This window comes from Pongo abelii, chromosome 3 (genome assembly GCF_028885655.2).
Source record: "Pongo abelii isolate AG06213 chromosome 3, NHGRI_mPonAbe1-v2.0_pri, whole genome shotgun sequence".
In the NCBI taxonomy this organism is placed as follows: Eukaryota; Metazoa; Chordata; class Mammalia; order Primates; family Hominidae; genus Pongo; species Pongo abelii.
In genome coordinates this window covers 168,501,294-168,515,083 of record NC_071988.2, presented here as the reverse complement: position 1 = coordinate 168,515,083, position 13,790 = coordinate 168,501,294, and the positions used below count along the sequence as shown (strand labels likewise).

Here is a 13,790-nt window from a genome sequence, read left to right as displayed (position 1 = left end):
AGTGTAGCTAATGGAATAATAGCCTGCAGGGTCCAGCTAAATATGACATACGAATGTAATCAACCTCTGTGATGACTATTCAAAAGTAATCCCTTTAGCTTTGAACTGCAACATATATTTCAACAAGGCAAAAAACATATGAAGAAATTCTCTGCAGACCACACTGATACAATACAGCCTTCATATCATGCTCTCTGTGTTTGCTGCTTATAGTGAGTTTTAAATTTAAGGTAATGACTACTGTATATTCATGTGAGCATACAACAATACTTTTGATTTGTTGTAGAAAGGTTGAATCCATTACCACGGGTCTAGTCTATAAACTCTGACACAACCTTTATGAATGAGTTATTTACCCTTTTTTAGAGTAAGGCCACTACAAATGTTTAGCATGCCAAAATTATAAAAATTCATTTACCTTTCCAGTCCCCAAACTACCAGGTAATGTCTTCTCCATTTCAATTCATCCTTCTCTACAGATAACATTTTAAAAATCTTGTTTACATATAATACTGTATAATATAAATATTATATTCCATTGTTTTCAAAAAAGGGATGCGATGTTGGATTTATAGCAATTTAGCATTTACTGGCTTATTCTATTGCTTTTGTAACGTATAGGCTTAGTGGTGGTATAAATGAAATCTTTTTGTTGCCCACTTGAATCTACCATTTCAGAGTCTTTACTATTAGCAACAAAGAAGTGCCAATTTCTACTGAAATGTAGATCATATAAGCAAATATCACACTTCAACGTGCTGTTGCTTCTGGTCTCCCTTACTAAAGTGGTACTGGTCCCAGTCTTCCAGCTCCCTTGAAGTCCTACAGATCAAACATCTCAAATCACACCTTAAGTCAGACCCATTGTGCAAAACCTAGGTTATAATCCAAATGAGTGTTTTTGCAGTGATGGAACCAAGAGTCAACAGTCCTGTGGTGAGTGAGTACCCAATATCTAACACTCAGACCCAGAAGAAGTATCCAGTCATGCACTGCATAAGGACATTTCTGTCAACAATATATGCCATACACAATGGTGATACTAAAAGATTATAATGGAGCTGAAAGATTCCTATGCACTAGTGACATTTTAGCCATCATAACACTGTGGTGCAATGCGTTACCTTTACTATGTTTAGCTATAGTAAATACTCATTATAGTGTTACACATGCCTACAATATTCACGATAGTAATGTGCCGAACAGGTTCGTAGCCCAGAAGCAATACACTATAGCATATAATAGCCTAGCTATGTGGTAGGCTGTGCCATCTAGATTTGTGTAAGTACACTCTATGATGTTTGTACAACAACATCACCTAATGACTCATTTCTTAGAAGGTATTCTTGTCGTTAAGTGACACACAACTGTATATTACTTTGCTCATTTCTTTGCTGAGAACTTAGTCACATGGCTTTAACTAAATAGTTCTCTACTGATAGGGAAGATCTAATAGAGAGGAAGAGCACTGATGAGTGGGAGGCAGAAGGAAGGACTGAAACCGTGTCTTGTCTAGACAAGAGGGCATGAGATCTAGTGAAGAAGTAGAGGGATAGGCCTTAGGCAGTTCATTGATACTAACAGAAGGGAAGACAGAGTATACAGAACAGAAGCAGTAGGTGAGTAACTCTTGCCACAAGGCTTGTGGAAGATTTTTCCTATTGTCATTTATTTCCTCTATGAAGCCAGAAAATAAATCATCAGCTGAGAAAAGTGGAGGGTGGGAGGTTTGAGAAAAAGAGAAGATTTAGTCATCTAGGGGAGTGGAAGAATGAGTGGACTAGGAATGTCTCATAGAATGGCCTGGAAGCGTAAGGGTCTACTTAATGTTTGTGGCCATGAATTTAAGATGAGGCATCTCAGGCCAGTTGTATTTTCTCCAGCCATATTGAACTATACAGTGCAGGAGAGGAATAGGCACATAACTGGATTTAACTAGGGCTATACTTTTGCCAAGTAAGCAAACAAATTGAAAAGAAGAGAAATTTAGACTTTATATAAGGAAGTAGATAACCATGGAATTTAAATTATATAAGGAAGGAAGAAGAGACAGAAAAATGAGGAAAAACAATGAAAAGGTGGTAGGATTGGAGGTTCCAATGAAGTAGAAGAATTGCTGGTGTCAGGATACCAGAGGGAGTGATCTGGAAATACAAAAGGAGGCAGCCAAACAGTTAAATGCAGGAAAATGAGCTAGAGGGGGCTCATAGTTATTGATAATGACAAGGTCTAAGTATGACCAGGGGAATTAATGGCTGTGATAATGTAAAGGACAAGATGTAAAAGAACAGGAGGTCAAGGAATTGAGACTTAGGGTGGAATAATCTTCTACCTTTACATTGAAATTACTAAATTAAGACAGTAGTAGTACAGTGACAATGAGGCAATGATAACATCAACTGAGAATGATTCTGCTTGTAGACAGATCACAATAGTGACAAATGGTTGACTGTATAATATAATGACACGAGTGTTAGAAAGGGAAAGAGGAAGGGCAAGGGTCCTGAAAGAACAAGGAGGAGAGGACACCAACCCATCTTCAGGTCCAGTAGTGAGAAGACCGAGAAAAACAATAACAAAAACGGTTTTCTGGGCTGATAGTATCTTGAGAGAAGAGACAAATTTCTGTTAGAGCAAGAAAGTAAAAGGAATTTCAGAAAATAGGGTAAGGATATAGGACATTTTGCTAAAATAATGAATCAAATATTCCAAAAGGCAAAGTGGAACTCTTTCAGGAATTTCAGTGGGTAGGGATGGGGACAGAACAGGAAAGGTAATAAAAAATAGAATGAAGGGACCTGAAAACTGGGGCCTGTCGTAAACAGGAATAAACGGTATCTTATTAGATTAAGCCCAGTGACTTGAAATCAAAAGTAAAGGGGCAGATATGAAAGTTAAAGTTAAGTAACAAATTAACATGGCTCTCTCTCTATATATAGATATACATATAATATATGATAAATGAAGTCATATATACACATATATCTACATATATAAACTTCCCATATTTGATTTCATTATCATAATGTCATAATAATGAAGTCAATGTGGGAAGTTTTTATATATATATGTTTATATATGTATTTATATATATACACACACACATACATGTAGATAGATAGATATATATAAACTTCCCATATTTGACTTCATTATTTGGGTACTTTATTTTGCTCCCTAAATTAATTTTCCTCTTGAGTATGATTTTTAAAATTCATCTTAAACAAAAGGTGGCCTTTTCAGTAGCCATTTTATTATATCACAAGAATACTGTGGATTGGGAATTCAGGCAGGGCTCGGCTGGACGTTAATTGAAGTCACTAAGTGGTATTCAGCTGACAGATGGGCTGGTTTGATGGGTCAAAGACAGCTTCACTCACAGGCTGGAGACTTGGCCAAGATGGCTGGAAGGCTGGACTCAGCTGGTACTGTCTGCTAGAACATCTATACATGGCCATTCCAGCATGGCAGTCTCAGGGTATGAGGACTTATGTGATGACTTGCTTCCTCCAAAAAAAGTATCCTAAGATAACCAGGTAGAGGCTGCATAGCCTTTATGGACCTAGCCCCAGAACTCATTTTTGTTACTTCCTCCATATTCAGCTGATCACAAAAGAGTCTTAAGGGTAGCTCAATTTCAAGAAGAAAACTAGATTCTACTTCTTCATGGGGGATTGACAAGATCATGCTGTACAGGAACATGTGGAGTGGGAGATATTGTTGTGGCCATCTTTATACAATACAATCTGCCCTGGTGATACATACACCCTTATCTTATAGGTGATAAGGACAGATATCCCTGAAAAGGGATTCCCAGGTTCAAGATCAAAATAACATAAACTGTGTTCATGATAATTTATTAACTTTGTGCATCTTTTTTTTTTTTTAGAAGAGTTTAGAGGATCCACAGTGGAAGCTGTATCTCAAAACTCAGAACGTTTGGAAGAACTCAGTAGGTATGATAAATCAAGTAAAAAGTTTCTATTAAGTACCCACTTTGTGCAATATACTAAGTATAATCTCATTCTCCAAACACAAAAAGAGGAGTTTCATCCAGCACTTGATAACCTTAATACTGCTTTAAAAAAAATCACAGATTTATTTTCAAATGTCACATAAGGTTAAGTATTTTTAATTTTGAAGCCACATCTGAAAATTACAGAAAACAAATTATTTTTCAAAACAAATGTTCTTTGCTTTCTAGCTCAGTATAAAAGTTAAATTTATAATTTATTTAATTTCAGGTTTCCAGGTGATCAAAAAAATGAAGCTTAAAGCACCTTTCACTTAACATCAAAGCAAGAAGAAATCCATAATGTCACCTTAGACTTCAATACTTGTAATAGGAGCATGTTACAGATAATACACAGTTATAATAAAACTGACTATGACTCTTTTCATTGGATTTTGCACTGCAGTGTGTTACTATAAATTTAATCCAAAACATCTAAATCCATGAAAATAAAATATATTCCAATTCTTAGAAATATCAGCAATCATCCATGAAATAAACGATTTCCTCTTATCCACAATTGCACAAGAAATAGTGATACCATGAAACCAAAATAAGAAAATATTTTCTAATGAAAAAATAATTACAAGCTTAAGAAAATCTTTCATGCTGAATTCATGTAGGAAAATATTTACTAAAACTCTAGGGAAACTTCTCAACATAGATAAAAGGAGTATAAGCAATTAAGACTACCATACTGATAAGTCTTGTTTGAAACAGTTTGCTTTACCTGTGTAACAGTATATTTTATGATACTTTTAGCTGATAGCACATAATAAAACTTATCCATGTCAACTTAAAAAGTTTAACTAAGTCCTTCAATCTTACAAGCCTTACCTAATGTGTCTTGCAAATGAAAGAACACAGCTGAGATGGTTACATGTATAATTTCAGGAGATCTGAAGATCTGGGGGAATTTATGAATTAAGTACATTACCAACAATAAAGACTTTTATTCCCATTTAAACTTGGTCAGTATACAGTTTAAATCTGGTTTCTCAAAAGAAGAGTCCAAGCAGCCAAAGCAATCCTAAGCAAAAATAACAAAGCCAGAGGCATAATATTACCCAACTTCAAACTACATTATAAGGCCATAGCAGCCAAAACGGCATGGTACTGGTAAAAACAGACACATAGACTAATGGAACAAAATAGAGAACCCAGCCACACACCTACAGCCAACTGATCTTTGACAAAGTTGACAATAATAAGCAGTGGGAAAAGGACATCCTACTCAGTGGGCTGAGACAACTGGCTGGTCATATGCAAAAGAATGAAACTGGACCCCCTACCTTTTACCATATACAAAATGTAACTCAAGTTGGATTAAAGATTTAAATGTAAAACCTCAAACTATAAGAATCCTAGAAGAAAACTTAGGAAACACCACTCTGGACATTGGCCTTGGGAAAGAATTTATGACCAAGTCCTCAAAAGCAATTGCAACAAAACCAAAAATGGGTAAGTGAGATTTAATTAAACTAAAAAGCTTCTGCACCACAAAAGAAACTATTAACAGAGTAAATAGACAACCTGCAGAATGGAAGAAAATATTCACAAACTGTGCATCTGACAAAGGTCAAATATCCGGAATCTATAAGGGACTTAATATAACAAGCAAAAAAGCCAAGTAACCCCATTAAAAAATGGCCAAAAGACATGAACAGACACTTTTCTTTTTTTTTTTTTTTTTTTTTTTCTTTTATTATTATTATTATTATTATTATTATTATACTTTAGGTTTTATGGTACATGTGCGCAATGTGCAGGTAAGTTACATATGTATACATGTGCCATGCTGGTGCGCTGCACCCACCAACTCGTCATCTAGCATTAGGTATATCTCCCAATGCTATCCCTCCCCCCTCCCCCCACCCCACAACAGTCCCCAGAGTGTGATGTTCCCCTTCCTGTGTCCATGTGTTCTCATTGTTCAATTCCCACCTATGAGTGAGAATATGCGGTGTTTGGTTTTTTGTTCTTGCGATAGTTTACTGAGAATGATGATTTCCAATTTCATCCATGTCCCTACAAAGGACGTGAACTCATCATTTTTTATGGCTGCATAGTATTCCATGGTGTATATGTGCCACATTTTCTTAATCCAGTCTATCATTGTTGGACATTTGGGTTGGTTCCAAGTCTTTGCTATTGTGAATAATGCCGCAATAAACATACGTGTGCATGTGTCTTTATAGCAGCATGATTTATAGTCCTTTGGGTATATACCCAGTAATGGGATGGCTGGGTCGAATGGAATTTCTAGTTCTAGATCCCTGAGGAATCGCCACACTGACTTCCACAAGGGTTGAACTAGTTTACAGTCCCACCAACAGTGTAAAAGTGTTCCTATTTCTCCACATCCTCTCCAGCACCTGTTGTTTCCTGACTTTTTAATGATTGCCATTCTAACTGGTGTGAGATGGTATCTCATTGTGGTTTTGATTTGCATTTCTCTGATGGCCAGTGATGGTGAGCATTTTTTCATGTGTTTTTTGGCTGCATAAATGTCTTCTTTTGAGAAGTGTCGAACAGACACTTTTCAAATGAAAACATAAAGCATCAAATAAACATATGAAAAAATGCTTCACATCACTAATCATCAGAGAAATACAAATCAAAACCACAATGAGATTGTATCCACTCCAGTCAAATGGCTATCATTAAAAAGTCAAAAAACAGACGCTGGCAAGGCCATGGAGAAAAAGGAATGCTTATACACTGTTGGTGGGAATGTAAATTAGTTCAGCCACTGTGGAAAGCAGCTTGGAGATTTCTCAAAGAACTTAAAAAAGAGCTATCATTTTACCCAGCAATCTCATCACAGGGTATATATCCATATCCAAACGAAAATAAATTATTCTACGAAAAATACATATGCACTTAGATGTTCATCACAGCACTATTCACAATAGCAAATACATAGAATCAACCTAGGAGCCCATCAATGTTGGGATTGATAGAGAAAATATGGTACATATACACCATGAAATACTATACAGCCATAAAAAAGAATGGAACCATATTCTTTGCAGTAACATAAATGCAATTTGAGGCCATTATCCTAAGTGAATTAATAACAGGAATGGAAAACCAAATACCACATGATTTCACTTATAAGTGGGAGCTAAATATTGGGTACATATGGACATAAAGATGGGAACAGTAGACACTGGCAACTACTAGAGGAGGGAGGGAGGGGGCAAGTGTTGAAAACTACCTATTGGATACTATGTTCACTATTTGAGTGACAGGATCAATTGTACCTGAAACCTCAGCATCACGCAATATACCCACGTAACAAACCTGCGCATATACTCCCTGAATCTAAATAAAAGTTGAAATTATTTTTAAAAAACGTTAGGTTCCTTTGAATGTTCCATGATTGAAGAATAGAGACTCACCCTGCAGTGTGTAGAATCACTCTGCTTTCCACATGATATTGAAATTTTAGCACTCTGCCCAAGGAAATTATTCAATGTATCAGTGTAATGAACATGAGTCAATGCAAATACCAAAAAATAATTGAAAAGGTATATGGGTGAAAAAGTGTTTTCTTGTATTGTTTATTTAATCAGTAAAACCAATTTCCACAGTATCTCTGATTCCTGAACAATCTTTTGTAGTGCCTACAGATTTCCATGGGTTTTGCCCTAGAATTAAAATTAAAGTAGATTTCTCTCTTTAAAACAACTGCAGATATCTGCTTTTAGACTTACAAAATATTGAGACAGAAATAAGGTTGTTAAGGATGGTATCTGAGAATGCATCTTTTACAGTGATCACCACCAAGTTCTTTTTTCCCAGAAATGTCCTGTTTCGCTAGGAAGAGTCATTTTTTAAAAATGATGCGGCCAGGGACAAATAGATAAATGAAACAGAAAAGAGCATTCAGAAATTACATATACAAAGTTAGTATATGATAAAGGTGGCTTTTCAAAACAATGAGAGAAGGATAGACTCTATAAGGAATGTCCTGAGAGCACTGGTTATGTCTAAAGAAACAAAATCCGTAATGTGTTCACTATTTCACATCATCAGATCAAATTGAACTATAAATACATCAGAATTCCACACTGGGAAATGTTTTTCTAATATCGGGTTGGGGAACACCTTCCTAAGCAAAAAATCAAGGTCAGGTGAAGAATAGTCAAACTCTACAACATACTAGAGTACATTGAAAAGATCCATACAGTGAAAAAGTCATTAAAGTTAGAAGATCAATGACAGAGCAAAAGAAATTGCAACAAAAACCCCCAATGCCCATAAAATACAGATACTTTCTTTAAAATAAATTAACAAAGATGAAAAGAAGGAAAAATAGAAAGGAAAGACAACTTGGTATGCAAAAGGACAAAGGATACAAATTGGCAATCCAGAGAAGAAAAATACCAATGATTAATACACACAATAAAAGATAGCCAAGATGGAACACTTGTGCTTTGCTGGTGATAATCTAAAATGGTATAAACACAATGGAAAACAGTATATAAGCTCCTCAAAAACTAAATATGAAAGTACTGTATATGATAATACAGCAACTCTAACCTAACCAATAAGATATCATTTTCCACCAATCAAATTAACAAAAATTTAAAAGATTGAAAATATCCAGTGTGGCTAGGGTTTAGGATGAAGGACACTCCACTGTGGCTTGAATATGTCCCCCAAAGTTCACGTGTTGGAAACTTAATCCCCAAGGCAACAGGGTTGAAAGATGAGGCCTAATGGAGGGGTTTAGGTCATGAGAGCTTCATTCTCATGAATGGATTAATGCTGAATATAAAAGGGCTTGAGGCTGCAGGTTCAATCTCTTGTTCTTTCTCACTCTCTCTTTGCCCTTCTGCCATGAGATGACACCTCAAGGCTTTTATCAGACACTAGCCCCTTAATTTTGCACTTTCCAGCCTCCAGAACTGTGAGCCAATAAATTTTTGTTCATTATAAACTACCTAGCCTGTGGTAGTCTGTTATAGCAACACAAAGTGAACTAAGACACATTCTCATATGCTATTAATAGGATTAAAAACTGATAAATAAAATTTTGTGAAGTCAAAGTATTTGGCAGTACTTATGAAAATGTAAAAAAAATGAATGTCCTATAAGCTAACATTTCTAATCTAGAAATAGTTTCTTCAAAACTATTCAGACAAGTGCATAAATATTCACTTATAAAGATGCTTATCTCAGATCTTCTGTAATACTGTGAAATTGGAACCATCTTAAACATTCATTAACTTGGGAATGACTAAATAAATTATGGTGCATCCATACAACAATATAGTATGTGATCATTAAAAATGTGAAGTAAAGTTTACTGTACTGACATGAAATGATGCCTATGGTATATTGTCAACATAAAATCAAGTTATAGTCAAGGACCTAAATGTAAGAGGTAAAACTATAAAACTTCTAAAAGAAAACATAGAAGAAAATTGTCATGACCTTTAGTTAGGCAAAGATTTCTTAGGAGACAAAAATGCACAAACCATAAAAGAAAAATTCATAGAGTATACTTCATCAAAAGTAAAAATGCCTGCTCTTCTGAAAATGTTAAAATAAAAAGACAAGTCCCAGACTGGTAGAAAATATTTGCAAAATACTTATCTGGTAAAGTACTTGTATTGAAAATACGTGAAGAACTTTTACAGCTCAATAATGAGACAACTAATGCAAATTAAGAAACAGGCAAAATATTTGAACAGGCATTTCACCAAAGAAGATCCACATATGGCAAATAAGCACATGAAAAGATACTCAGCATCATTAGAGATGATGTGATCAGCACATTAGAGAAATGTGATCCCAGCACTTTGTGAGGCTGAGGCAGGCGGATCACCAGGTCAAGAGATGGAGACCATCCTGGCCAACATGGTAAAACCCCGTCTCTGCTAAAAAATACAAAAATTAGCTGAGTGTGGTGGTGCACACCTGTAATCCCAGCTACTCTGGAGGCTGAGGCAGGAGAATCACTTGAATCCGGGAGGCAGAGGTTGCAGTGAGCTGCACCACTGCACTCCAGCCAGTGACAGAGCGAGACTCCATCTAAAAAAAAAAAAAAAAAAAAAGAGAGAGATATTATTACACACCTACTAGAATGGCTAAAATGTTAAAAATCTGACAGTACCAAGGGCTGACAAGGACTTGGAGCAACTGGAACTCTCAAAATCACTGATGGGAATGAAAAATTGTACAGCTGCTTTAGAAACTGTTTAGCAGTTCCATATAAACTTAAATACACACCATATGATAGAGGAATCCCACTCATAATTATTTACCAAAAAAAAAAAAATCATACATCCACACAAACACCTGTATATAAATATTTATAGTAGTTTTATTCATAATAGTCAAAACCAGAAATAACCCAAATGTCCATCAACTGGTGAATGGATAAACAAATTGTGGTACATTTGTAGAATGAAATACAATTCAACAATGTAATAGAAGCAACTGCTGATAAATGTAACAAGATGAACCTCAAAAGCATTATGCCAAGTAGAAGAAGCCAATCACAGAATTTCTATTTATATAACATTCTGAAAAAGGCAAAACTATGGAACAGAAATTAGATCTAATGGCTGCGAAGAGCTGGGGTTGGAGGAAAAAAGATTGACTATAAAACAATATGAGGAAATTTGGGGGATAAGGAAATATTCTATATCTGAATTATGGTTATGATTGTGTATCTTCATACATTTGTCAAAGCTAATTGAACTGTACATATAAGAGGATGAATTTTACTATATAAATTATAACTCAATAAAGTTGACTTCTAAAAAATAAAACAAAAAGCGAATGGCTATAGTGTAGATTCAGCTTGATCATATTGCATATGTATAATGTAGTTGTGCATGCTTGTGGTTATGTATATGTTTATATGTGTATAGAAAGACATATTAAGTAATCTAAACCCAAAATGAACTGTGATTATCTCTAGGGAATAGGGTTGGGGACAATTTCACTTTTTATTTTATATACACCTGTATTGTTTAAATTTTTCCCACATACATGAATATATGTATATTTTAACAACAAAAAATATTAAATACTAAAGATTCTCCTACTGTTTTTTTGTTTTTGTTTTTGTTTAGTTTGTTTGTTTTTTGAGTCTCACTCTGTCCCCTAGGCTGGAGTGCAATGGTGGGATCTCGGCTCACTGCAACCTTTAACACCTAGGTTCAAGCAATTCTCATGCCTCAGGCTCCTGAATTGCAGGTATTACAGGCATATACCACCAATCCCAGCTAATTTTTATATTTTTAGTAGAAATGGGGTTTTACAATATTGGCCAGGCTGATCTCAAACTCCTGACCTCAGTTGATCTGTCCACTTTGGCCTCCCAAAGTGCTGGGATTACAGCCGTGAGCCACCGCACCAGGCTCTTACTTTGTTATATAATGTTTCTTTAACCATAACCATTACATTACAAATGCCCCATCTCATCTCACTCTAAAAACTAGTTTAACCACAAGAAAACTTTATTTCCTTTTATAAGAACAATTTTAGCTTCGAAGTTCAAATTCAAATAACAAATACTTCTTTTTTCCTCTATAATAACTGCTTTTTGCTATAGTGTCTTCTCAAATTAGTTTTCAGGTTCCTTAAAAAGATGTATGGAAAGTTTTGTGAGAATATTTGTAATCAGAATGCCCACATCTTTGAAAACACTTCAGAAAATTAGATATATCAAACATAAACCTGTCAGCAAGGTCAACAGAAACTGGAATTTACAATCAAATGCTAAATAGCCACAGTGCTATCCCTTCTGATAGATTTAATCAAAAAGGTTTCTTAGGAGCTTTCTCCTTAAATTTCAATTTGATTCATTTTTATTTGTGAAACTGAAAACAAATCTGAAAACAAAATCAAGGTTTTCTGGATGATAGATGCAAATCACAATTGCATCAAATGCTAGTTCTTATCTGTAAAAGATCCTCCCATAAATAATGCAGCCAGGACCACTCACTGAGAACATGTAAGCATTTACAATGGTCCCTAATTCCATTTTTATCAAAATGACAGTGCTTAAAATACAACATTCTATAATATACTATAATTACTTTAGCTTTTAGCTTCTCCTTTAAAAAATTGCTAAGGCATCATTCCTTTTCTCGTTTTCATACTGTATGTAATAAGATTCCTGAAGGTGGTAGTGGTGGCGGCCGGGGGCGGGGCGGGGGGTGCATCTCAGGTTATAGGCAACAAACATGGGCCAGGTACAGTGGCTCATGCCTGTAATCCCAACATTTTGGGAGACCGAGGAGGGAGGATCGCTTGAGCCCAGGAATTCAAGGCTAGCCTGGGCAACATAGGGAGACTTCGCCTCTACTAAAAATAAAAATTAGCACACGTATAGCTGTGCATGCCCATAGTCTTAGCTACTCGGGAGATTGAGACAGAAGGATCGCTTGAGCCCAGGAGTTTGAGGCTGCAGTGAGCTGTGATCACACCACTCACTCCAACCTGGGTGACAGAGTGATACCCTGCCTCTTAAAAACAAAAAAAAGTATGTTTGTGCTCCCACACTATATAACACTAAAAAAGTCCTGGACAATATATTTTGATCTAATTGTTAAGGCCCTTGTATTTTTATTCCATCCCCCAGTTCTTCCCTTCTAGGGGGCCTTCCTTTCCTCTCCCAGGGTAGTGATATATATTTCTACATAGGGTTGATGGTATATGTCAAAATACAGAAGACATATTTGGTTAACTTTCAAGATCCACATTTAAAGGTGAAATATAGGAATTCTTTAGAAAAAGTAATGAACATAGCTTCTATTAAAGCAAAAGGCTTTAATGTCTTCTTTCCAATGTTACTTTACCCAGATTTTTTAATGAAATGTATTATATTTCCATTGTTACTATTGATATTCATCTTCTCTCTGCCTCCCATACACACACCCTATAGATAAGTATACCCTAGACAGTAATGTGACCATGTAATGATTATGAGATTTTTTTAAATTATCTGAATTGACTGAACATTAAAGAAAAATGACACAAATAATGTAGATTTAATTAGTACTTTACTAAAAGTTGCTTTGTACTTCCAAATATCTTGCTTTGGTATATAACTTCTCAAGTCCTACATCAAATAACACTTCTTTGTAGAATTATAGCTATACATTTTATGATATTGCAATTGATTTAAGAAATTCTCTCCAAAATTTTGAGTATATACAAATTATCTCAATTTTTTTTTTTTTTTGAGACAGAATCTTGCTCTGTCTTCCAGGCTGAGTGCAGCGGCATGATCATAGCTCCCTGCAGCCTTGAACTCCTGGGCTCAAGGGATCCTCCTGCATCAGCCTCCTCCTGAGTAACTGGGACTACCAGCACCATGCTCAGCTAATTCTTTTTTTTTTTTTGATAGTGATGGGGTTTTGCTATGTTGCCTAGACTGGTCTTGAACTCCTAGCCTTAAGCGATCCTCCTGCCTCAGCCTCCCAAAGTACTGGGATTACATACACAAGCCACTGTGCCTGGCTCAATACTTTTAAAAAAGAAAACAAAAACAAAAAAACCTTTTACTAGTTATTTGCTTGAACAATCTAGAATTTACCAGCCTGAGTAAATATGGCCTTACAGAACAAAAAGTTTATGATTGCCTACAATCCCTAAACGTTTAAACATGTTGTACAGCCCCTAGTCTTCAGAGAAATGCACATTAAAACAGCATTGTAACACTAATCTTTTACCTATCATTTTGTCAAAAGTTACAAAGAATAACTGGTGTTAAAATGGTGGGTTTAGCTGGGCGCGGTGGCTCATGCCT

At 35.6% G+C, this 13,790-nt stretch overlaps 1 protein-coding gene across 8 annotated transcripts in view; it reads left to right on the top strand.

Moving 5' to 3' along the window:
• The window catches only part of TTC29 (tetratricopeptide repeat domain 29), a 250,874-nt gene extending 246,469 nt beyond the window's left edge, over window positions 1-4,405 (top strand). For all 8 annotated transcript variants that reach the window (XM_054554558.1, XM_002815193.4, XM_054554562.1 and 5 more), the window contains 2 exons: window positions 3,890-3,956; window positions 4,245-4,405. In XM_054554558.1, the coding sequence (XP_054410533.1) occupies window positions 3,890-3,956; window positions 4,245-4,275 (98 nt within the window). In that variant the 3' untranslated portion in view covers window positions 4,276-4,405. The remainder of the gene's footprint in view (window positions 1-3,889; window positions 3,957-4,244) is intronic.
• Window positions 4,406-13,790: the final 9,385 nt, after the last annotated feature.